Source organism: Saxophila tyrrhenica (genome assembly GCF_035928015.1).
Source record: "Saxophila tyrrhenica strain CCFEE 5935 chromosome Unknown scaffold_12, whole genome shotgun sequence".
In the NCBI taxonomy this organism is placed as follows: Eukaryota; Fungi; Ascomycota; class Dothideomycetes; order Mycosphaerellales; family Extremaceae; genus Saxophila; species Saxophila tyrrhenica.
The window spans coordinates 504,189-528,231 of record NW_027041744.1 but is presented as its reverse complement, the minus strand read 5'-3'; the positions used below and the strand labels follow the sequence as shown (position 1 = coordinate 528,231).

Below are 24,043 nucleotides of genomic sequence, written 5' to 3'. Positions count from 1 at the left end.
TCAGTATGGTACTCGCTCTCTTCAGCCTCGTGTTGGTGCCTCCTGTATTCAAATACCACGGGACAAAGTGCTCGTGATCTCAACCTTCCATCGTGGCAGCGGATTTAGGGCAACGCCTTAGTCACAGCTCCGGAGTGGTGGTACTGACTCGTATGAGTAACGCTGGCACACGTGTGGCCAGACACGTTTAGTCACCTTTTCAGCTGCGGGGATACAAGGTCGTATGGAGGTGTTGTTGGTCATATCATGAATAGACAAGCGAAAAATGGTTTCGCGAATCCGAGGAGAGAGAGTAGAAGAAAGTGCAAGCGAGGCTGAGAAACAAGCTTTCCTAAGCGAGATCGTACCTGACTAGATCGGATTAGATCGGATTAGATCGATCATGACGTAGACAAACGTGAAAGTCGCGTCTCTTACTCCGGCTTATCAATTCTTCTGGAGAAACATGTACCACACTCCCACTCGGGCCAGACGACACGATGCCTCCCGTCGGCTACCGGAAGCGCCACCGCTCCGAGTCCCCAGAGGCGCCGACATCAGCGAAGACGGCCAAGGCAACGCCGCCGGCGAAGAAAGCCAAGCCGACACTGTTCGATACGGCCGATGCGCTGAGCAAGAAGGAGGGCAGTCTCGAGGAATCTAAGAAGTTCCTCGCTGGTCTCGATGATGATGACCAAGACTCGTCTCTCAGCGAGGCCGACAGCGATGAGTTTGAGGATGTCCCGCCGGCCAAGCGACGGAAGACTGGGGGTGGTGGGAGGAAGGATGTAGGTGGAGAGGAGGAAGACGAAGATGAGGATGAGATGGACTGGGAGGACGCCATTCAGCCTGGATCGTCGACACAAGCCACGCCGGCCACTGCAAAAGGTGACGATGACATTGGCGACGTCTCGATCTCGATGAATGAGGATGGGAGCTACATCGAGCCGCTTGTGTCAGCTGCCACAGGCAAGAAAGGTCCTTCCAAGCGCGAGCGCCAGATCAGAGTGCACACCCATTGCCTGCACGTCATGTCCTTGATGTGGCATAACACCGTCCGCAACTCGTGGGTCAACGACAAGGAGGCGCAAAAGATTTTGGTGGCCAGTCTGCCCGAAGGCGTGGAGCGCGAGGTCAAGCGATGGCGCCAGAATCTGAACGCGATCGGCAAGGACGGTGGTAAGGCGCCTACGAAAGAGGATCCAAAGCCGGCGAAGGGGAAGGGTAAAGGTGGGAAGAAGGGCAAAAGTAGTGGTCGCGACTGGAACAAGGCAGCAGAGTCTACGGCGCCGGACAATGTTCAGGTGACTAGCGCTCTCCTGCGCCTCTTGAAGGTTCTCGCAAGCTACTGGCGCAAGCGATTCACGGTGACAGCACCCGGCTTGCGCAAGCAAGGCTACAAGGACTTGCGTCGGCTGAGGAACGACATCAAGGACTGGGAGAAGGACAAGAGCAATGCGGAGGATCATGGCGAGCGGATTGAGAATGTAGAAGAGTTTCGCAAGCAGGCGAAGAGTTGTGAGGGATCTCGTGATGTCGGCGGGCAGCTGTTTGTTGCGCTGCTACGGGGACTGGGTTTGGAAGTGAGAATGGTGGCGAACCTGCAGCCGGCTGGCTTTGGGTGGAGTAAAGCTGAGGAAGCTGACCCGCCGAAAGCGAGGAAGAAAAAGGAGACCAAACAACCTGAGCTGTCAGAGTCGGAGTCTGACGTCGAAGTCAAGGTTACCAGTGCGCACAAGGTGAAGGCTCCTGGTACTGGCCAAAAGACGAAACCTGCGCCGAATAAGGAGAAGCCGACTCGCAAATCTTCGCGCGGCAACAAAGGCGATCCGATTGACCTGGATGAGTCCGACAGTCCTCTGAGCGATGCGCCGTCCGAGTTCGGGGAAGCAGACGGCAATGTTGAGCCAGAAGATGATGACGACCTCTCAGTGATTGATGTCACTCCTTCCATCCCGAAGAAGAAGCCGCACAAGAAGTATGACCGCGACCTGGCCTTCCCAATCTACTGGGCTGAAGTTTGCGATCCTGTATCCCACAAGCATTTCCCTGTCGATCCGGTTGTCCTCTCAACTATCGCCTCCAACGACGAGCTGCTGCAGACATTTGAGCCACGAGGCAAGAAGGCAGAAGTCTCTAAGCAAGTCATGTGCTATATCATGGCCTACTCGTCGGACGGCACGGCGAAGGATGTCACTGTACGCTATCTGAAGCGCCACCAGCTGCCTGGGAAGACGAAAGGTGTACGCATGCCAGTGGAGAAAGTGCCAATTTACAATCGCAAAGGCAAAGTCAGGAGATACGAAGACTACGACTGGTTTCGAACGCTGAGCTCATTATACGACCGCCCCGAAGCAAAGCGCACGACAGCAGACGACATCGAAGAACAGACCGACCTCAAACCCTTCAAACCCTCCAAGGAAGAGAAAGTTGTTGAGAAAGAGAGTCTGCAAGGCTACAAGCAATCGGCCAACTACGTCCTCGAACAACACCTCCGCCGCGAAGAAGCGATCAGTCCCGGCGCCCAACCCATCAAGACCTTCACCACTGGCAAGGGCGACAAAGCCGCCTCCCACCTCGTCTACCTCCGCTCCGACGTCCTCGTCTGCAAAACCGTCGAGTCCTGGCATAAAGAAGGCCGCGCGATCAAAGTCGGCGAACAGCCGCTCAAATACGTGCCTATGCGTGCTGTTACCTTAGTCCGCAAGCGCGAGATGGAAGACGCCCAACGCGAGACCGGGGAGAAGCTGAAACAGGGCCTATACTCCCAAGAGCAAACCGACTGGATCATTCCGCCCCCAATCGAGAACGGCGTCATCCCGAAAAACGCCTTCGGCAACATGGACGTCTACGTCCCCACTATGGTCCCCGCCGGCGCCATCCACCTCCCGTTAAAGGGTTCCGCGAAGCTCTGCCGTAAATTGGGCATCGACTACGCCGAAGCCTGCACCGGGTTTGAATTTGGCAAGCAGCGCGCTGTCCCCGTTCTGACTGGCGTTGTTGTCGCGAAGGCTAATGAGGGGTTGGTGCGGGATGCGTGGAGGGTTGAGCGGGAGGAGGTGAAGAGGAAGGAGGATGGGAAGAGGACGGCGCTGGCGCTGCAGTGGTGGCGGAAGATGGTGCTGGGGTTGCGGGTGTTGGAGAGGATGAGGGTGGAGTATGCGGATGCGGGTGCGGGTGGGGAGGAGAGTAATCCGTTTGTGCTGAAGGCGAGGAGGGAGGGGAGGGATGGAGGTGGCGCTTTTGCTGACGCTGGTGAAGAGATGGGTGGTGGGTTCATGAGGTCGGATGATGAGGAGGATGCTGGACCGTCGAAGCAAGAGAACGATGCCGACGGAGAGGCTGGAGGCGGGTTCCTGGTTGAAGACGATGGGGATGCTGGTGGTGGGGGCTTCATGGTCGATGATGAGCCGGACGCAGCCGGGAAGCACCACGCCCTCATCACGCCAGTGTCGTTGCAGGCGATGCACAAGACTGGAATGGAAGACTCCGATCTCGCATCCGATGGAGACGAGCAGCCGCCTAAAAAGCAACCTGTCAAAGCAACAAAAGGTCGCAAGCAGCCCGCCAAACAGCCCGCTTCCAAGCCCGCCACCAAACCCGCGCCCAAGCCCAAGCGCGCCCGCAAACCCATCGCAAGCGAAGACGAGGACGAGGGAGAGTCCTCTCTCTCCTCCCTCTCCAGCGCCGCCTCAGCCTCCGACGACGACGAATCCCCCGAATCGCCAAAGCCGCAGACCAGCACCCGCCGCCGTCGGAGCTCCCCCCAAGTCGTTATCTCACCCCAGACGCCCCAGAAACCCGAGCAGCATTCCACTCCAGCGAAAGGGGGGAGGAGGAAGAGCACCCGCGCTGCGAAGAAAGCTACGGGGACTAGGAGTCCGTATTTCCGACGCAGCGGGGAGGCGGATGGGGAGGATGAGGGGGTCGAGGGAGAGGAAGGGGAAGGGGAGAGTGAGGAGGAGGTTGTTCGGACTAGGGGGACGACTACGAGGACGAGGGGGAAGCGGTGAGGGGTGTAGGTGGAACGAGACTGGCTGGGATGTGATTCTGCTGGGTGGATGATGTGGTATGGTTGATGGAAGACTGGCTGGGCCATGTACATGTAGGGACTTGATGTGCGTGATGATTGCTCTGCAGAAATTCCGTGTAGCCGTATAGCCCTAGCTCATACACAGGATCAGCACCGCTCATCCGCACCAACCGCATCTCACTCGACTTCCCCTCCCCACCCTCTCCATCCCACCTCCCCACAACACCCGTCCTCTATCCCACACTCACCGCACTCGCCCTCCTCTCCACCTGCATCGCAACCTCCGCATCAACCAACGGCCCCCTGTACACCTTCCGCGCCCGGACAAAATACCACACCGTGCTCAAAATCATCACGCCCCCCGTCACCACGACCGAGTAATTCATGCTCGCCGCCGTGACTTCAGCGTCAGGTGGCCAGACGGACCAGAAGATGACGAAGAGCATGTAGACGCAGGCGTAGGCGTTGTTCAGCGTGCCGAGGAGGGAGGGCAGGTGCCAGGGGCCCCAGATTAGAGGGGCGGTGGGGAGGAGGAGGCCGTTTGCCACGTCTGGGGAGGTGTCGGCGGTGGGGGAGTCCTTTTCGTGGGAGGACTTTTCGGTTGGTGGTGCGCGGGTTGAGGTTTCGTTGTTGGAGTTGTGGTCTGGGGTGGAGGTTTCGGGGGCGATCTCGGTCCCACGAGGCAGGATGTTGCCTTTCACCCGATGATACAGCAGCAGCGAAGCAGGCAAGAAGTACGACCCGTAGAACCCCGTGATCGTCAAACTGATCACATCATTAAACGCCGTCTCCGACCCGATATAAATCAGCGTCAGCAACGCCGCTATCCCGGTAACAGTCAGACATGCGATGACGGGGACTTTGGTGCGCTTGTCGACTTTGGCTAGCCATTTGGAAGCGGGGAGGCCGTTGTCGCGGGCGAACGACCACGTCATGCGCGAGGCGGTGGTGGTGATGCCCATAGCGCAGGCCCAGGTGAGACTGAGGACAACGGCGGCCATGACGGTGGCGCCCGGGATGCTGCGCGTGCTGTCGTAGAAGATTTGGATGAAGGGGTCTAGTGCGTCGGCTGTGTCAGCAGGTGTTTCTGACCATGTATGATGGAGCTGAAGAAGGGAAGGGGTTCTGCTACTGACATCCAGTCGCTGAATTGGCCACCCTCTCAATATCCCCAAGGCAGTAGAGGATCGTGACCATAGTGACGAAGCCCACAGCGCCGTTGATCAACATAGATCCCAAAATCGCCCTCGGGATGTTCTTCGCTGCGTTCGAAACCTCCTCCGCTAAATGCACGCTCGCGTCTGCGCCGACGAAAGTCGCGACGTTGCCTAGGAAGCCGACGCAGTAGGACAGGCCCTGCGTAGGCCATCCGCCTTCGTTCCGCGAGGTCGCCCACACTTCGGCCGGAGGCGAGTATTCCGGCGTCATGGCCCAGAGAGTCGCGATGATCGCCACGAAACCGGCGAGATGAAAGACAAGGATGAAGACTTCGAACTTGGGCAGGAGGCTGGGGAGAACGACGTTGATGAGGATACAGCCGAGGATGACGGCCCAAGTGAGGAGAGTACCCTGCCATGGTGTGCCCACGTAGTCCGGGTGGTCCAGGATAATGATGCCTTGGATGATGGTGCCGGCGAACAGCGTCTCGGTGGCTACCGTGGCGATCCAGGCGAGGGATGTGAGCCAGCCGATTACGTAGCTGAAAACGGTCTTGTAGCGGTCTGGTGCGAGCATGTACCTGTAGAGAATGGTAAGCGAGAATCTCTCGACTACAGCTATGCAAAGACGTACACCCAGTAGTATTGACCTGCAGACTATCAGCACATCTATTGAATGCATATCACGCATCGGCAGAGGAAGGGATTGTAGACTCACCACCAGCAATCGGCGCCATACTCGCCAACTCCGAAATAACAGTATACACCGACAGCGTCGAGCTCCACGCAATAATAAACCCATACACCGCACCCGCCGGCCCTCCATTATCGAACGACTGGCTGAACAGGGCAAGCACAGTCTCCCACGTGATGAGCTGCAGCAACAGTCAGTGCCGAGTTGGAGATAGGGGTGAGGGTAGAGCGTACCTCGCAGACCGCAAACCCAAACATCGACACGAACGAAAAGCGGCGCTTGAGCACTTGTTTCTTGCCCAGGAGTGCTAAGACGGCGCTATCGCTTTCGCTCGCATCGTCGCGGTAGGTGTCTGCCATGGCTGCGGCTGTCGGATCGTGCTTGCTCTCGGATGATGCTCCTCAAGGCCAATGGTTTTCTATCTAGTACAGTAGTTGGTGTAGTCCGTTACGCTCCGGTCCCTTAGCATATGCCCTTAAGTAAAAGGCAGAAGTATTGCGGTTTGAACTCCATGTAGGTTGCGGAAGAAACCCGGACTTCTGTCTACTGCGGTCGCCTGACGATGTGCCAGAGAGAAGACAATCTGGCAGTGAGGTCGAAGAGCGAAAAGACGAAAAAGAGGAGGTTCTGGATTGGCGAAGTTACCCTCACACTCTTGTTAGCGCGGCTCCAATGCCTGCTGCAGCAGTGAAGATCAAGGGTTTGACTACTCCCCACGAAGTGTGTACTGTATTTCTTCCTACCTCTGCATCCTCGAAAGCCTCGTCAACGGCCCCGATCCTCCTCTAGACGTTAAGGAATGTTTTTATCACATGTACTCTCTCCAAGACACAGTCCTCCATAGACCGACTTCCAGCAGATGGCAGCGGCGATTCCTTTCCTGTACCGCGGCAGTAACAGTGGATCGAATCGATTCAAGCGAACCAAGAACCCTGCCCACGTTCCCCGTCGCGTGACGTCCTCGTGGGCCCTTCAACGTTCTTCTCCAAGCGATCCTTTCGACCGTTGGACTTTATCATCCTCCGGGCTGAAAGGTTGCGTCGCGAGTAGATCAAATACTCTCTCCTACTGTCGTTAGTGGTTGCATGCCGTTGGTTGTGCGAAGCAATGGTGGCTTGGCTCAAGCATTGGAACGCTGCTCGGCAAAGCTTTGGTCTTGAAACAGTTAAAACGGTGCGGTGGGATGATAAGGTGGTTGTGCTGTATAGATAAGGCCGTTGGTGGTATTTGGAGTCTTTAATCTATGCGTGCCCCGAATCGCTTCCGCTGCCCATGCTCTACAAAGGTATTCCTCCCACGAACCATCTCGAATGCAAAACCCAGTACTTCCCGTCACCAGCAACAACCCCCTCAGCTCGCCGTCCCATTCGCACCATTCACCTCCCCATGACCATGCCCAGCATAATACGCCTCCTGCAGCCGTCTCCGCTCCTCACTAACCTCCCCGACGCCCTTCGGCTTCCCGCCTAACGTCGCCCAGAACCCTTCCCGCTCCGCCAGCAGCTCCGCCGCCCAGGCCTGCACCTCCGGCATCGCGATGCGCTTCGCGACGTGGCTGAACTCGCCGAGCTCGATGCGGCCGTGGTGCGAGCGTTCGTACTCGAGCATTTGGAGGAGGAGCTCGATTTTGTCGACGTCTGCTCTCACGTATCAGCAACATCCAATCTCTTCCATATGCCCTGGAGAGTGAAGGTGATACGCACCATGCACGAACATGCTCTCCCTCGTCTCCCCATCCTCGTACTCCCTCCACACCTCCCTCATCCCCCGTCCCGCCTCCCCTCCCCCCACACCCCCCAGCAACCCTTGACATATATACTCCATCGTCTCGCTCTCCCTTCGACTCTTCTCTCCCTTCGTCACCCCGTCCACCGGCGTGATATCCCCCACCAAGCTCTCAGCCATATCATGTATCAGCGCCATCTTCGTGCACCGCGGGATGTCCAATGTGGAGGAGAGAGACGCCGGACACAGGAGCGTGATGATGGACATGCGGTACATGTGGTCGGCGATCGATTCGCCGTGGTCGATGCCGAAGCGGCGCCAGCCTTCGCGTTTGGTGGTTTTGAGGCGCTCGAGGAGGTGGAAGAAGGGGAGGGGGGAGGGGGAGTTTTGTTCGGGCTGGACTGGGAGAGTTGAGAGTACTAATCGCAGTTAGGAAAGGTTTGGGTAGGTGGACGGTTGGTCGATGGCTCACTCTAGCCTGGACACGTTGACGTACCGGTGTTGGGTGTCCATTGCTCGTCGGCTTGGGAGGGGGTGAAGACGCCGCTGGAGCTGCCTGGAGAGTGTTAGATGTTGCTTCTTGTTGCGTGTGTTGAGGGTCGCATACTAGGAGGCCTGTTCGATTGCACCGCTTCCTCCACCGCGTTGGGCGCCATTGTGGTGTCTATGCTCGTGCTATGCTGAAGAGTACTCCGACGTTGTGCTCGTATGCTGATGACAGTCCGTATTCGAAGCCTGAAATTGTACTGCTCGTCTGCACGCCAGTTCAATGCTGTAGACAAACGAAGAGCAAACAACAACGCAATCTTCAACAAACACTGATAGAGTGACAGACTCCCGGAGCCTCGGCGCAATCCCTGTCGTCGATCCAACGGCTAAAGCGCCACCCTTGCACCTCCAAAAGTAGTTCATCCGGTGTGTTGACATCTCCTGCATATCCCTCTGTCGCTCAGCAATTTGGGCTGGCAACGAAACTGGTGAAAGATGCCGACTGAACACCAGCAACACAAACTGGCTTGGAGATCAACATCATCCTCTTATCTTGGTCAGAGTTGATGTGTCTTGGACAAGAATTGACTTCGTCATGGAAAGACCCTTGTCGGCAGCGAGTTCAGGAACAACACAATCAACATCCCACACCACCACCACCCACCAGCATAGACGACACCCCTCGTCGGCCAAGAATGGCGTACGGTCAACAGGAAACAGCACCGTCTCGCTCTTCCTCACCAACCTGCGCCTCCTGGATCTCGACCTCAATCCAGAATGGCCCAACATCACCGTCTCCTCCTTCTCCAACCAGGACGCTCGAACAAGGATAAAGTGCACCGAATATGCGCTGTATCAGCTCTTCCGACTGTACGACCCAGCAACGACAGCGGACAAATTACAGCCGTTCTTCCCGCCCCTGGAACCGCTGCAGAGCGTCAATCTCCGCGCGGCGTTGTTTCGATGTCTCAGCGAGCTGAAGAAGAGCGGTGTATTGGCGAAAGACACTGTTTTGCGCAAGACGATGTTGGATGAGTGTTCAGGGGACAAGTTCTGGGAGGTCTGTCTTGGGTTTTCGGCGGTGGTTCTACGGAGACGAACGGGGGAGAAGAGGAAGAGCTCGAGAAGTCGAAGGATCGGCGGTCACGCGGTGGCGGAGAAGCTCGGGACGGCGCAGGGTGTGAGTAAGGGGCAGAGGGAGAGTATGCTGCCGCTTGCTGTTGCGCATAAGGCGGCGTTGGGGAGGGTGTTGGAGACGAAGAAAGAGAAGAAGTTGGTCTACGGGAGGTTGTATAATTTGTTGGCTAGCAAGGAGGATGAACTAGCGCAGAGGAAGGTCAGGTCGGAAGATTTGATACGGAGTTCAAAGGCGGTCAAGCCAGAAAGGCTGAAGGCTGTGGAAGATACGGTGCAGAGACATTGGATTGGCAGTGCCGATTTGAGAGATGCGCTGATTGAAGGCGATACTTGTCCAAAAGGCGACGGACTTCTTGTCAAGTCTTTCGACCATCTTTGGAACAGCGATGGAAGGATTTTGCAACGCGATTCTGGAGGCGCTGAGGTTGGATTGCTGCAGAGTCTCAACGGCAAGGCAACGGAGCAGACTGCGCGATTGAGGAGATGGCAGCACTTCCACGATCGGCTTGCAGCTTCCAAACCGCAGTCAGCTAGATCTAGCAGGCCAGCATCGCAGGTGCAGAAGACTGGCATCACTTTCAATAAACATCGCGACATCAATCTCAACGACAGCTCAGACGACGATGACGGCCCACAAACGCAGCAGAAACCACGACCTCGACACGACAGCGTCCAGCGCTACGACGACATCCTCACAGCCATGCGTGAAGAACTGCGCAAGAACACCACCTCCCACCGCATCCGCCCCTCCGCGTCTCCCATCCAGCAACAACAGTCCTTCCACCCTCCCAAACGCGCACAAACCCAGCCCGTAGCGCCTATGCGCAAACTCAGCGTCGCCATCGACACCTCCGCAGGAATACAGAGTTCACACGCACGATCGCCTTCTGGAACTACCGTACCGCTTCGCTCACCGATGGGCAGGCGTGTGTCTTCTCGGTCACGATCGTACGATAAGCCGAAGGTGGACGGGCAGCGACAGCCTATACCGTTGAAGGCGGAGCTGTTTTCGCCGTTGAAGGAGTCGAACAGGAGGAGTAGTCTGAGTCCGCTGTCAGCGAATTCCATGTTAGCGCCACCTGCGGAAGATGAAGAAGAGGACGAGGATGAGCAGTCTGCCGGAGCTGGCGACAAGGACGGCTCACAGCATGAGATTGACAATGTGGATGGTGGTGTTGAGAGCCCTGCTTCCCCGAGAGATTCTGGTCTGGACTTGAAAGCGGATATGGCTGTGCGGAATGTGGCCTTTCGAACTAGCAGCAGCGAAAGTGTAGGCAGTACTTCGAGCTCAAACGATGAGTCGAGGGTACCTGCTCAACCACTCCAGCAGTCGAATGGACGGATGTCGCTCGCGGAGCGGACGCGCAAATCCATGGCTCCGATGAACATCGAAAAGATCGACGACTCCCCTTCAGAACCATCCTCAACACTACCCGAACCCTCCGATACCTCCTCCCCCGCCCTCGACACCACTACCTCGGAAACCCTCAACCAAGACTCCCTCGACCGCCGCACCTCCCTCCTCAACCGAACCCTTCACTCCCTCTCTCTCGCCCCTCCCCCAACGCACCCCTCACAATCGGGAAAACCCTCCCACCACCGCTCCCGCACCTCAATCTACCCCATCAACCAATTCGAAACCCCCAAGAAAGTCCGGAGATCTACTATTGGCGATCGTGAGGGGAAGAATAGGGGGAAGCGGGATGTCACGCCCATGGAGACGCTGATGAGCCCGCAGGCGGAGTATGAGAGCGTTTTCAAGAGTCGGCCGAAGATTGCGACGAGTCCGGTGTTGAGTCCGTGTCGGGAGGGTGGGTTTGAGTTTGGGGATGAGGTTGGTGCGGAGGGTGGCGGCTGTTAGTGCGGGAGCTGGGGGGAGGAGTGATTTTGGTAGAAAGCGCTTGATACCCTGTCGGCCTCGCGATGTCGACAATGCTCGTTGGACTAGAGATCTATATATTCATGCCCATACCCCTCCCACCACGCCCCATCTAATAACTTCTCTTCACCGGCGGCACAGCCGCACACTCCCCCTCATCCAACGTCTCCCCCACGACACCCCTATACCCCAACCTCACCGCCTCCCCCTCCCTCCTCTGCCAGGACAGCGTATGCTTCATCCACGCCTCATCATCCCGTTCGGGAAAATCCTCTCTCGCATGACTGCCCCTACTCTCCTTCCTCGCCACCGCGCTCGCGGCAGTCTGCGCCGCGCAGGTGAGCAGGTTCCGGACTTCGAGCGTTTCGATCAGGTCGGAGTTCCAGATCATGCTTTTGTCTTTGACCGCTAGGTCGTTCTTGAAAGTGTCCTGGATGGAAGCGAGTTTGGCGTTACCCTCTTCGAGCGCGGAGGCGGTGCGGAAGACGGCGATGTCGGATTGCATCGTCTTCTGCATGTCTGCCCGGACTTGCGCGCCGAGTGTTTGGCCGTCTGAGCGCCGGATCGCGTCCATTTCTCTCAAACTCTCGAGCCCGATGTCCTCTGGGGCGGTGGTGTGAGGCATCCCCCGTTCGTTGTTTTCGGAAATATGCATCGCGCACGCCCGACCGAAGACGACGATGTCCAGGAGACTATTCGCGCCCAAGCGGTTACTGCCGTGCACGCTTACGCTCGCGACTTCGCCTGCGGCGTAGAGGCCGTCGACTGTAGCTTCTTCGCCAGACTTCTCGTTGATGGTGAGCACTTGGCCGCGGTAGTTGGTCGGTACGCCGCCCATACAGTAATGCACCGTTGGGAGCACGGGGATGGGCTCCTTCGTGATATCGATCCCGGCAAACACGGACGCTGTCTCCGCAATCCCGGGTAATCGCTCATGAATCAGCTCCGGCGGCAGATGGCTCAGCTGCAAGAAAATATGATCCCGATCCGCGCCAACGCCCCGACCTTCGCGGATCTCGAGGTTCATACTCCTAGCCACGACGTCTCGAGAGGCGAGGTCCTTAGCCGTCGGGGCGTAGCGCTCCATGAAGCGCTCGCCTTCGGAGTTGAGTAGGTACCCGCCCTCGCCGCGCGCGCCTTCGGTGATCAAGACTCCGGCGCCGTAGATGCCGGACGGGTGGAATTGGACGAATTCGAAGTCTTGGTTTGGGAGGCCGGCGCGGGCGATCATGGCCTGGATCATCATTAGTGAGTAGATGAGACGGGGAGGGAGAGGAGGGGCACGTACATTGCCATCACCGGTAGATGTATGAGCGGAAGTGCACGAGAAGTAAGCCCTCCCGTACCCGCCTGTTGCGAGCACAGTATTTCGCGCAAAGACGCGGTGGAGCGTGCCGTCTTCCATGGACATGCAGGTGACGCCGACGCATTTGCCGTCGACCATCATGAGGTCGAGGCAGAAGTACTCGATGAAGAAGTTGCAGTTGTGCTGGATCAATCCAAATGTCAGCGGTCTCGACCTTACCACTTCCCACGATAGGTTGTCCAAAGATTTAGCCCACCTTAACACTCTGCCCATAAAGCGTATGCAACATCGCATGCCCAGTCCGATCAGCCGCCGCACAACACCGATACGCCTGCCCGCCCTTCCCATACTCCAGACTCTGACCTCCCAGCGCCCGCTGATAAATCCGCCCATCCTCTGTGCGGGAGAATGGCATCCCATAGTTTTCCAATTCGTAAACTGTTTTCGGCGCTTCGCGCGTCATGTAGTGGATGGCGTCCTGGTCGCCGAGCCAGTCGGATCCCTTGACCGTGTCGTACATGTGCCAGCGCCAGTCGTCTTTGGTCATGTTGCCGAGGGCGGCGTTGATGCCGCCTTGGGCTGCGACTGTGTGGGAGCGGGTGGGGAACTGGGCGGTACATCGTCAGTGTCGAAGGTGATGTGGTGGGCTTTGAGGGGAGATGTACGAGTTTCGTTATGCACGCTGTTTCCAAGCCGGACTCTGCGAGGCCGACTGCTGCGCGGAGACCTGCTCCACCTGCTCCAACGACGATCGCACTGTCAAGCTTTCAGTATCTCATCCACCACCCACAGCATACACACAGCACGTACTCGTAATGATGGTCCACAACCGGATGTCCAAAACTCGTCCCCGCCGACGCCGTTGCTCTTCTCCTCTGCGTCTGGCCAAGGTATGTCCTCCGTTGTTGCTTGTCCACCGGACCAACGTCTCTTCTTCGTCGCCATATCGTAGCTGTCGGAGCGGTAGCGGGGAATCGAGGAAGACTTGCCGGTGACCGGGCAGACAACGCGAGGTCGATCCATGCCCTGCCCAGCGGCCGTGCCATGGCACTTCGAATCCAGGGAAGGCCGCACAGTAGTGCTCTTGCTCGTAATGCTCGACGGTTGCGTTGAACGGGCGGTTAAGATACCGTTATCGCTTCGAGAAATCCATAATGTTCAACCCACCGCAGAAATCGACAAAGGGTGGTACTGCGAAGGAAGAAAGACGAAGTATTGGAAGCGCACACCTACACCACCACCATTGGCACTCCCCACGCCATGCTTCCAACCAGATTATACCCGGTCTCGACTCATGTCGTTGGAGAGATCTGGTGAACTTTCTGGGTGGAACTTTCCCCACATCCACGTTCCTGATCATCACTTATACCCGGAGGCCGAGGCACTAAGACCGGAAATAACGGTGCTTTCCTGATCGAGCGCTTGCAATTCGGAGGTTGCTGTTAGTGATGAAAAGCAGCAGATCGTTGTTTTATTTGATTCGTTTATGGTATACATACGGTACATGCCCTCTTCAAACCACCTTTCTCGCTCCAGGCTTGACCATGGGCGACATCGGGACGAACGACTAGAATCGCCCCGTCTCCCGCCTGCGTGCGCTTGCACCAGCTAAACTACCGTTGATCCCCGGAGTACTTGTGCGTTTCAGAGGACTGGTCGGTCGGCCCGTCTGCGTGCTGCTCTCCCGCGACGCCAGATGGTTGCTACTCGCCGCTTTACGCAGAGGGCTTGCTGCATGGCTGTAGACGCCTAGGCTTCCTCCGTCACCTCGGATGGGTGTCCGCTCGCGAAGACGCTCGTGGTGGGGTTTTAGAGGCGATGAGAAGTCTTGGCCCGATGTACTTGGGCGGGAGTACGCTGAGTTGGTGTAGCCATTGGTGCGCGCGTAGGCGTTGCTTGGTGTGGGAAGAGGAGGAGTGGAGACGTTGCTGAGCTGGTTACCCACGCCGACGTCTGAAGTCCGTCTCGAGCTCGACATTTCTGCCGATAGGTTGTCGGGGTCGTACTGACGTGCGTAGTTGGGGTTTGGATTGGTCCTGAAGCCGCGTTTGATGATGGTGGTTGGTGTATAGACGTCCACCTCTCGAGTCTTGGTACCACGTGGCGTCAGAGCGCTCTCACGCGTCTGTACCCCTACATCTCGCACTGGCCGGTTGAGGTTCGGCCGGACGAACTTCGTGTCGTACTCGTTCATGACTTCTCCATGGACCAGAACCGCATCCTTTGACTGCTGGCTGAAGAATGTCCGAAGAGCGCCTAGCTGGACGGACAGCATCACACCAAAGATGAATGCCATTGCAACCTTGACCGAGGGGTTTGGATCTAGGGCCGCTGGTGGAAGCATGGCATAGTAGAAAGCCAGATGGCCTGGTGAGAACAGCGTGAAGAGAGTGAGGTTGAAGGGCTGAGGGTCCCACATGCTGACCTCCCAGACTTCGCGCTCAGGGTCAACGTGTGCTTTCGCGCCGGAGGTGGCCTCAGAGAGCGCCTGTTGAAGGTATCGTAAGGGTGAAGAGGACATGGGCGAGCTGTCGACGCGGACTAGACGGGCTGATGGGGTTGCCGGAGACTCTTCGACCGGCTGTTCAAAGAGGCGGTAATGTCGTTTGCGGTAGAAGGTGAAGACCGTATTCGCGATGCAGAGGCCCGTAAGAAGTGGCACCAAGAATGCAGCCTTTACACTATCCGTTAGCCAACATCCACCTTGACCTTCTTCTTGAATCGATAACATACCAACCACCCAAACCACCCAGGTCCACCTCTACTTTCACTATCCCCAAAAACATCATCTCTTGCACTCCTCAAGCTCGGTTTCGCAGCCAGCTTTGCGATGATGAACAGCACATTCAGCCCAACTCCTATCTGCAGCGCCCACGTCTGGAGCCACTCATTTATCGTGTCGTCGTTGGCCCATTCGGCGAGCTGCAAAAGGACGTCCCATGGATCGAGGTGGTCACGCAAGCGTTCGAGGAGCGGGCGTCGGCGGACGAGTCGTGGCATCGTCGCGAAGGCTGGTTCGAAATAGTCCTCACTGGAGGTTCAAAAGAGCGTATCAGCGCGTCAGGAAGCCGTTCATGGCTGTGCGCCGGATCATAAGGGTGGCATGATGCGGTGATGGAGGTCGTTGTTAGGCAGGTGTTTTGTTTCTCGATATGCATAAAGCGGGAGCTAGCGGGCGCTAGGCTTCGCTAAGAAAGGTTCCCATTGTCGGGTACTTTCACATGTCACGAAGGAAAGGGCAGCACCTTGGGACGACACCGTGCGATACATTTCGAAGTGACTGTACTGTATGCCGTCTCGAATGCTAGCGTCTGACTGATCTCGCCGTATTCCTTCCCACTGCTCAAGCTCTTGCTCGATGACTTTCAGCTTCAACCATGCTTCAAAATCCATGCCGAAGGCAGCTCGACAGCGCCTGTTCGCCAGAACTTACGTCAAACCTCACGTACCACCTCGAAACTTTCAATATAGCCTTCCGCTCAACCATTCCCCCAACAACAATCTCCCCCGAGTGCTGCAGACCCTCATGCAAATCGGCTCCCGCTCCAAGCGGCAACAGAGGTACCCCCGACCAGCTCAACAACCACCTTGGCGTGCGATGACAGCGGCCGGAAACCGTGTTCAGACCAAAATCATCTCTCAGCGCGCGTATTTTATAGACCGGCGGCGCCTGCGGTCGTGGCGCGCAAACCTCACGGAGGTCAATGGTCGCGATAGCATACTCACAAATGCCGTTGCGCATACAGTGCTCGATCGCCTATCTCTTTTCACCGTACTCGCTGTCGAAGAGGGAGATCCAAGGGCTTGGTTCGTGGCAGTGCCAGTCGAGGTGGGCCTTGATAGATCTTCCAAAGACTTCGGCAGTGATGAGGTCGTCCCACGGGCGTGCGGAGGTGAAGCCTTCGGACTCGGAGTAAGTGGTCGATGAGTCCGGGAGGATGACGCGATAGGCGTGGAGGGGGAAGTCGCGGAGTGAGGGAAGGAGCTGCATTGGTGCACGCATGGCCGAGTCGCCTATGTCGTTAACAGATGCGGCGGTCGACGGATCAGTCCGAGCATGGTACTTGAGTGTTTACATCCGGATATCGCGCGTCGTTCAGCACGTTTGGATCTCGTTGTCGAGGATGAAGCTCCCATTGTCGCAGCTTAGTAGGAGAGAACTTGTCGAAGAGTGAAGGTGTATATCTGTTTTGTTGGTGGGTGCCCGTTCTACTACGGATGCGTGTGGGATGATAATGATGGCAGTGACTGACGAAGACTGAGACGAGCCCGCCAAAGATCAATTGAGATGCGGGCTGAACAGTTTGAGCAGATGGTGTAGGAATAGCGACCTCTTCGTCGCGGACGCTGTTTCCCTACCTCAACGTACGGTAGCAACGGCCTGGAGGAACAGTCGTTGCTCTATCCTCAGCTCATACCGCATTGCGGAGGTGGAAGGAACGGCTGTTCCGATGGCAATTGCTGGTAGGGCGTGTCTTCGCCACGAACAAAGGCATCAACTCGTCGACTACCCACTGCAGCGCGCTCGATCGTATGTTGTGCTGATCGCAATCATCTAGAACTCTCTACGTTTGACAGTGAAGCACTGTAACCTTCCGTGCCGCAGCGTAGACGTACTTGCACACCCACACGCCGAGACCGCACCATCAAGCCCACATGCACCCTTCAGGAGCATGCTTGGGTCGGTATCCCGGGCTTGCACGGGACGCTGTTCTCCTGGAGTCGGCGCCGCCCCGTCTGTTCTAGCACTTCGGGATGTGGATGTTGGCATCTAGATGCCAATGCCAGAATGCGCGCCCATATTCGCACGGGCGGTGTCAGAATATACCGTGCTTTGCACCGCTTTGCACCATCCGCGCTCCGCGTGCCGTGCGAGCCGCATGGCGTACAAGCTAGTCCAGCATTCGTGCAGCAGGGCTGATTCCATCGTGGTTGACAGCACGCCAACCGCGGTCGGACTGGTCATTGATGGTACCTGCTTGAATCTCTACGCCATAGGACGATTGGCATTGTCGTTTCTCCGACGCTCGACCTCTGATGGTGGACAGTCGTCCCACGTGCACCGGTAGGGCTGAAGATCCTTACGCAGGAGAGAGGGATATTCGAGTGCTCTGTCGCCTATCCCAATGAGAAGGCTTGCATCAGATACGCAGGAGGCCGTCGCGAACGGCCGTGCATTTCCTGGCGCTGTCGTCCGGGCTTTTGGGCCAGGTCGACCCGCTGATTGGAAGAGTGATGCTCCTGGCAGTGGGAAAGGGTAACTCAGCACGTGGCCGTGTTGAAAACTCTTCCCCCGATGATGATCAAGAAGTCCTCCGACGCTGATCAATGAGGAGATGTCGAGGTTCTCCGTTTCCAAGGCGGCCAGTCACAATGCTATCCCCGACCTCGGCCGCATTATCGGCGTTGCAGTTACGAAATCTGGGCGTCGTCCTGATGAGGCCTTTTTGGCAACAAACGAGAATGACATTTCCGCTGGATTGGAGATCATCGCTCACCCTTGACGCCGCAGCATCCAGCATCCAGGGCCATTGTTTCGAAATACCTTCTAGAAGGGATTCTGCAGGAGGATCGCAGTGACAAGGCTGCCCAGTCGTCCACTGACAGACGTCGTCGAGCGCATCGGACCTCGCCTCAGGTGCCTCTGGACGGGATTGCGCTCTTCGCCCGCGCTAAGCGCTGACCAAGTGACTGTCAAATGGCGTCTGCATTCGGGACCAGTCTCTGCGGCCGGGATCGAGGCAACAACGATGGTCCATCCATCGCGCGCCGCCTCCGCCTCCGAGGTGCAGTGGGCGCGTCAACACTTCCCTCTATCGGCAGCGATGCTCGTGGTTCCCCGCCCCCGGTATGCATGAGCTGCATGCTTCCTACTTCCAGGGCATCATCTGCGCCGCAGGGTTTTGTTGCCAGTGAGACGTAGACGTGGCGAGGCTCGCGTGAGGCTCGCCCTTGGGTGGAATCCATGCTGCTTCCTTAAGAACGTGCCATTCGCAGCATTTGCTCCGAGATGTGAAGAAGTCTCCCAAGCCTTGCTCTCATCGTACCAACCCACGCGGCCATCGGATCGTCGTCCTCCGATCTGGGAACCCCCACGTCTTTCTAATACAATTCCAGTGGTGCGGTTGGCTTCCTGGCTAGTGGCGCCTTCGCCTCGTCCCGACACCATCCAGCCCCACACCAAACCTCCTCCTCTCCACACGACCTTCCCGCTGCAGCAGGGTCGTGTGCCGATCTGTATGCTGCACACCTCGTCCTCGTCCCCTCTTTTGCTGGTACGTTGCACCAACACCACCAATCCACCCAGAGCTCACCTAGCCGGCGACAATACACACCGGCCTGCGCATTCACGGACACCACTACGCGAAACGGCCCCCGAGCAATGCTGGCCGACCACTGCGGTTGCGCGACAAAGCCATCCCGCAAGCCCACGTCCGGGCCTGGAGACACGACCAGCAGTAGTTGAGCGTCATGAGCCTTGAAGTCAAAGCTCCTGACGCTACAGCTACGATCGAACCGCAGGAAGAGCAGCATGCAGTGGACGACGCGAGCGCAGACATCGATGCCGATGCCGACGCAGAACATGAGGTCGATGACCCGTCCGACTCAAAGCCGAAGAAGAAGAGGCGCATCATCAAGACACCGGACAAGAAGTTCAACTGTCCCAACCCGGACTGTGGAAAGTCATATTCGCGCGCGGAGCATCTGTATCGACACCAGCTGAATCGTACGTCCATCTCAATGGCATGCGGTCATGTCATTGCAACCACTAACATGTAGCCAGACACTCCAAAGCAGATATACCGATGCGACTTCCCAGGCTGCGATCGCAACTTTGTCCGAGCGGATCTGTGCGCTCGTCACAGGGAACGACATACGGCCAAGGGTTCTCATCTCCAACGAAAGGATGCCTTTATGAACAGCGCGAGATCAGGCGAGGGGCCTACCACGACGTCGCCTCCCAGCGCAGTGGCCATGCATGTTCCGCACACAGACGCATCAAACACATACAAGCCTCCTCCGACTACCGACGGCTACTCCTACGTGTCTGAACCTCAACAGTACTCATCTCAGAACAGCACAATGACGGAGCTCAGGCCGCTGTCGACGTCCAACCTTGATCCCGCGCTGGGATCATACAGTGCATACTCTGGTACAATGAACTCCGGCCATCAATCGTCGATGTCGTACTCTGCTCCGGTCAACGGACAGCGGTTCAGCTACGATCCGCCGTTTTCTGCACAGCCGTCTCAGCATGGTGACGGCTATCAGTCCTACAACGGCAACGGTTCAAATGTGATGCATACGCCATCACTATCTTCACCGCCGTCCGCCGGCCCAATGTACAGCCAACAAACCTTCCCGTCTCCTGTGGCAGCGGGGAACAGCTTCCGACCACCAAGCAGTTTCTCCACCCTACCCTCATTACCACCCTTTGGATTGCCTCCGGGTTACGGACCCCCTCAAAGCTTGAGATCAAACAGCATCATATCACCGCCTTCTGTGAGCTCGTTTGAACAGCCTCCACTGCCAAGTAGCAGAGACAATAGCATCATCGACTTCAGCACTTTTGATCCGATGGCAGGGGGGTACTCAATGCCTGTGTTCGGCGACGAACCACTGTTCAGCCGCTCACCTCCACCCAACATGGACGAGAATTTTCTGAACATGCTGCTAAGCTCCAACGGGATGGAAATGAACGATCCGTCGCCGCCAAATCAGGAACCACTGCCGAGTGCATCGCCTCCTCCCAACAAAGTCCCACTGCCGAAGCTTGAACCGGACGGCACGCCGAGCGACCCGACTGTGCCATCTGTATCTGGGATGGATACCAGTATGCGCGAAAGTCAGATCAGTGAGAAGAAGCGAGACCGGCTATTCCGGCTGGTGTCGAACTTCACCGAAATCGAGCACAACACTGGAAGAAGCACCAAAGCGGAGACATTGGCAGGCAATCCCAAAGACCCAACCCACGTCATGAGCTTGCAGATGCTCATAAGCTACATTACCAGCTACTGGGTCCACATCCACCAGCAGATGCCCATATTACATCGCCCAACCTTCAATTCAGAGACATGCCCGGATCTGCTTCTTCTCACCATGATCTGCTTGGGCGCAACATGTCTGGAACGCGTCCACCCCCTCGAGCTGTCGAAGACTTCGGCGGAAATGGCCTTCTTCTCAGCTTACCACATCCGCTGGGAGATCTTCCGAGACTCTGAGTTCAGGCCGACTGCGAAGCTGTGGACGTTTCAGACCATGCTTCTGCTCGAGTTATTTGAGAAGATGTACAGCACAAGGAACTTGCATGAAAGAGCACACATACACCATGCTACGACTTTGACGGTCATGCGACGAGGCTCGTCCTTGATCGGGCGCAGCGCTAACGACTCACCGAAAGACGAAGATGACCCGACACGAACACCACCAGGACCAGAAGGAACAATCAACACGGCAGGACAGAACACGCATGATGCGTACTGGAACAGATGGATCACAGCTGAAGCTACGCGGAGATCAGCTTTTGCTGCCTTCATCCTTGATTCGACCCACGCTACGCTGTTCGGACATTCGGCCGTCATGTCACCACACGAACTGCGCCTGCCACTGCCTTGCGACGAGGCGCTGTGGTCAGCTACCAGTAGCGCAGAAGTGCAAAGAGTCGAAGCGAGTTTGGCAGCCAACGGTTTCAAGCCCACCTCATTCCTCGACGGCCTGCGACGCACACTCAACGGCCAAAAAGTCCGCACCAACACCTTCGGCCGCGTCATCCTCATGGCCGGTCTCCTAAACGTCAGCTGGCACATGAACCAACGCGACCTGCAAGTCTCCTCCCTCGGCGCCGCCTCCACCCTCGGCAGCCAGATCAAATGGCGCTCCCCGCTCACCCGCGCCTTCGACTTCTGGCGCCGCGACTTTGACGAAAGTCTTGCGAAAAACGACCACTGGCTCTCCGTCTGCAACCCCAAGACCTCCGACCGCGCGGGCGCCGTCGCCCGCGACAACGTCTTCGAGTCCCGCACCTGCCTCCACAGCCTCGCGCACATGGCCATGCACGTCGACATCGTCGACTGCCAGGTCTTCGCCGGCGCGGACCGCGCTCTCGGCCGCATGGTCACGGACGGCGATCGCGCAGCCGTGCAACGCCGGATGCGCGAGCAATGGGCTCCGAGCGCGCGGGCGCGAGACGCGACGTTCTATGCGCTGCGCTTCTTGTGCGAAGTTCTGATCCCCGAGGAGGAACTCGCGAGCAAGCGTCCGCATCCGCATCAGCCGCCTACGTTCAGCTACAGCGCGAGGGACGACTATCTCCTCAATCGGCCGTGGATCCTGTTCTTCGCTGCGCTGATCGTGTGGTCGTATGGCTATGCGCTCGATGGGCCGATTCGACCGTCTAACTACACGCTTACGACGCATGAATTGCGGATCTTCGACATGCAGCGCTACCTCATCCGCATGGGCGGGGTTGCGAGCCCTGATGACCTGGCGGAGGTCAAGGATCGCAATTCATGTCTCGGAATGCTGTTGTTGTTGCGAGAGAAGTTCCAAGAGCCGCGGTGGGAGTTATTGCACGAGGCGAGCGAAACCCTCGCAAGTACCATCGAGCTATTGGTGCCCGCTGTCAAAGGCAGTGGTGGTGCCTGAGCTTGTAATAAGGTCGGGTATGTTGAGAGGGAAGGCGCTGGCTCTGTGGATGAATGTAAAAAGTGGTGTGGTGTTGTTGCATTTGGGCGGACTTTTGATACCCACTGTGTTTTGTATGTATGGAGGACAGGAAACACAAAAAAAAAAGGACGGACGGGATGAGCGATGTACTATTGAGACAGAAAAGACCTGTACCTCGACGATTCTTGTTGTCTGCTGTTGCTCTATGTCCATGTTCTTGTCAGGTCTGCGTTGGAAACAGCCGCACCTTTTCTCTCTCCGTTTGGACGAATGACTGTCTGCTGTCTTAATTTCGGTCTCCATCCTACAAGCAGTGTAGGTCAGGCCGGTCGAGAAAAAGTGTCCATCTGTCGTTGCTGTCTGAGATGAAGTCGATGCTGTCGGTCAACGTCTCATTACATTTTCACGATTGATGAGACGGTCACTTTGAACTTCCAAGAACATCCAGCCTGGTGACTGCGGCTCGCTTACCAACATGTAACGGTCGTGGTTGTCGGGAAGGATTCGGTCCCCTGGTATTGTCGTTTAGGCGAGCGGTATGAGCCGTGCCGGTGTCGACAACGTTCGGCGTTCATCAACGTCCCGTCTGCCCGTGCGATGAGATGAGATGGGGTTGTTGATCATAGAGATTGGGGGTCTGGGCGATGGTTGTCAGATGGCATCTTGTGGTTTGTTAATCGGATTTGGAGTCGTCTTAAACAGCTACCAGTCTCGCAGTGACGCGGTGGATAGCCCCGTCGAAGTTGGGTGCCCTGAGCTTCAATCTGAGGGGGGGAAAGGGTGTGCAACAAGTGTCTGGTGCGTGGCTTGTGTGGACAGGTTGAATCTCCATAACCCCAGTCGTTCTGAACACGCCGACGGAGATCTGCTCCCTAACGATGTCGACGTCGGCCTGTCTTCAACCGAGTCATCAGATAGATAAGGTATCAATCTTTCGCAGCTCGCCTTAGGCTTTTCCATCCAAAACATGGAACTGAAGGCTCGCTAAACCGCCTTTCAAAGCTCAGGTCCAACACCCATCTCTGTTGCAAACGAACGTGTCTCTGTTTTGTTGAACTTGGTTGGCCTTGCTCAGTGAGACATTGTCCAGGATCGTCATCTTCTCCGACCCTTCAGCAGAAAACGAGTGGTCAAAGTTCGCGGTAAACTTTCCGAGCACGACTCGCTGTCGCAGAACTTCACTAGCCTGGATCTTGTTGATCTTCTTCTTCGTCCAATCTGTCGATATTGTAGGATTCCTTGGACGTGGTAGCAATGCAGTAGCGGCAGGTACGGCCCAGCTCGATGGGAGGAAGGAAGGCATTCACGAACTTCGTGCACCGACAGGCATCATAGTCATGTCTCAGATACCATGACCATAACAACAACCTATTTTGCCTTCCCCCTTGATCTCCTCCCCACAACGGTACGTGTCAGGTTTCAGTTCTCTGAATGAAGACTCCACCTCACTGGACGCCACGGCAAAGTAGGCTCGCCGGGCTCGAGCGCAGCGCCGCCGGCTTCTATCCAAGGCGGATGATCGACGTGAGACCATCACCTTCGCGGTTAGAGTCGCGGCACTGGGAAGGAGGTTACTTCCGCTCTCGTACACACGCCGCACGACGACACCTCCCAAATGGCTTGCTAAAAGTGGCGTCGTGCTGCGTTGCAAAGTCAAACACTGCCATCGCTCGCCGGTAGGTGGAGAGCGAGGTGGGTTAGGAGTGAGACTTTGTCGTGGAGCCATCTCCATCAGGGCAAGGGTGTCAAACGCATGAGTAGCAGGAGGTAAGGTAGGTCAACAGTGTCGATCTCGTTGATACTGGTCTTTTCTTCGCCCTGGTGTTGCATCTCTTCCCTTTTCTACGTCCCATACCGTGCAAATCGTTCGTTTCAGTATTCCTGCAACGCGGCATCCTTCCGAATACATCCTTCTTTCGTTGCGTGTGAAAATACAACGAGTCATTGCTGGTTCGAGCGACAACGAGAGAGACGAATC

General features: G+C 56.8%; 7 protein-coding genes across 7 annotated transcripts; 3 read left to right on the top strand and 4 right to left on the bottom strand.

Annotated features, from left to right (window-relative positions):
• Positions 1-479: 479 nt before the first annotated feature.
• Positions 480-3,992, top strand: LTR77_007776 (uncharacterized protein; the record flags this gene model as incomplete). Its single annotated transcript, XM_064805013.1, has 1 exon — positions 480-3,992. The coding sequence occupies one exon, from the start codon at positions 480-482 to the stop codon at positions 3,990-3,992; it is 3,513 nt and encodes a 1,170-aa protein (XP_064656855.1).
• A 253-nt stretch (positions 3,993-4,245) lies between these two features.
• Positions 4,246-6,222, bottom strand: LTR77_007775 (uncharacterized protein; the record flags this gene model as incomplete). The annotated part of the gene is made up of 5 exons (XM_064805012.1): positions 4,246-5,069; positions 5,149-5,750; positions 5,804-5,819; positions 5,888-6,044; positions 6,097-6,222. 5 exons carry the CDS (start codon positions 6,220-6,222, stop codon positions 4,246-4,248), a joined length of 1,725 nt encoding a protein of 574 aa, XP_064656854.1.
• A 991-nt stretch (positions 6,223-7,213) lies between these two features.
• LTR77_007774 (uncharacterized protein) lies at positions 7,214-8,244 on the bottom strand (the record flags this gene model as incomplete). The annotated part of the gene is made up of 4 exons (XM_064805011.1): positions 7,214-7,500; positions 7,567-7,989; positions 8,085-8,144; positions 8,196-8,244. 4 exons carry the CDS (start codon positions 8,242-8,244, stop codon positions 7,214-7,216), a joined length of 819 nt encoding a protein of 272 aa, XP_064656853.1.
• A 428-nt stretch (positions 8,245-8,672) lies between these two features.
• Positions 8,673-11,075, top strand: LTR77_007773 (uncharacterized protein; the record flags this gene model as incomplete). Its single annotated transcript, XM_064805010.1, has 1 exon — positions 8,673-11,075. The coding sequence occupies one exon, from the start codon at positions 8,673-8,675 to the stop codon at positions 11,073-11,075; it is 2,403 nt and encodes an 800-aa protein (XP_064656852.1).
• Positions 11,076-11,205: 130 nt separating this feature from the next.
• Positions 11,206-13,445, bottom strand: SDH1_2 (succinate dehydrogenase flavoprotein subunit; the record flags this gene model as incomplete). Its single annotated transcript, XM_064805009.1, has 5 exons — positions 11,206-12,327; positions 12,382-12,582; positions 12,656-13,006; positions 13,065-13,155; positions 13,210-13,445. 5 exons carry the CDS (start codon positions 13,443-13,445, stop codon positions 11,206-11,208), a joined length of 2,001 nt encoding a protein of 666 aa, XP_064656851.1.
• Positions 13,446-13,966: 521 nt separating this feature from the next.
• Positions 13,967-15,399, bottom strand: LTR77_007771 (uncharacterized protein; the record flags this gene model as incomplete). The annotated part of the gene is made up of 2 exons (XM_064805008.1): positions 13,967-15,073; positions 15,133-15,399. 2 exons carry the CDS (start codon positions 15,397-15,399, stop codon positions 13,967-13,969), a joined length of 1,374 nt encoding a protein of 457 aa, XP_064656850.1.
• Positions 15,400-18,870: 3,471 nt separating this feature from the next.
• Positions 18,871-22,044, top strand: LTR77_007770 (uncharacterized protein; the record flags this gene model as incomplete). Its single annotated transcript, XM_064805007.1, has 2 exons — positions 18,871-19,126; positions 19,184-22,044. 2 exons carry the CDS (start codon positions 18,871-18,873, stop codon positions 22,042-22,044), a joined length of 3,117 nt encoding a protein of 1,038 aa, XP_064656849.1.
• Between the last annotated feature and the right edge of the window lie 1,999 nt (positions 22,045-24,043).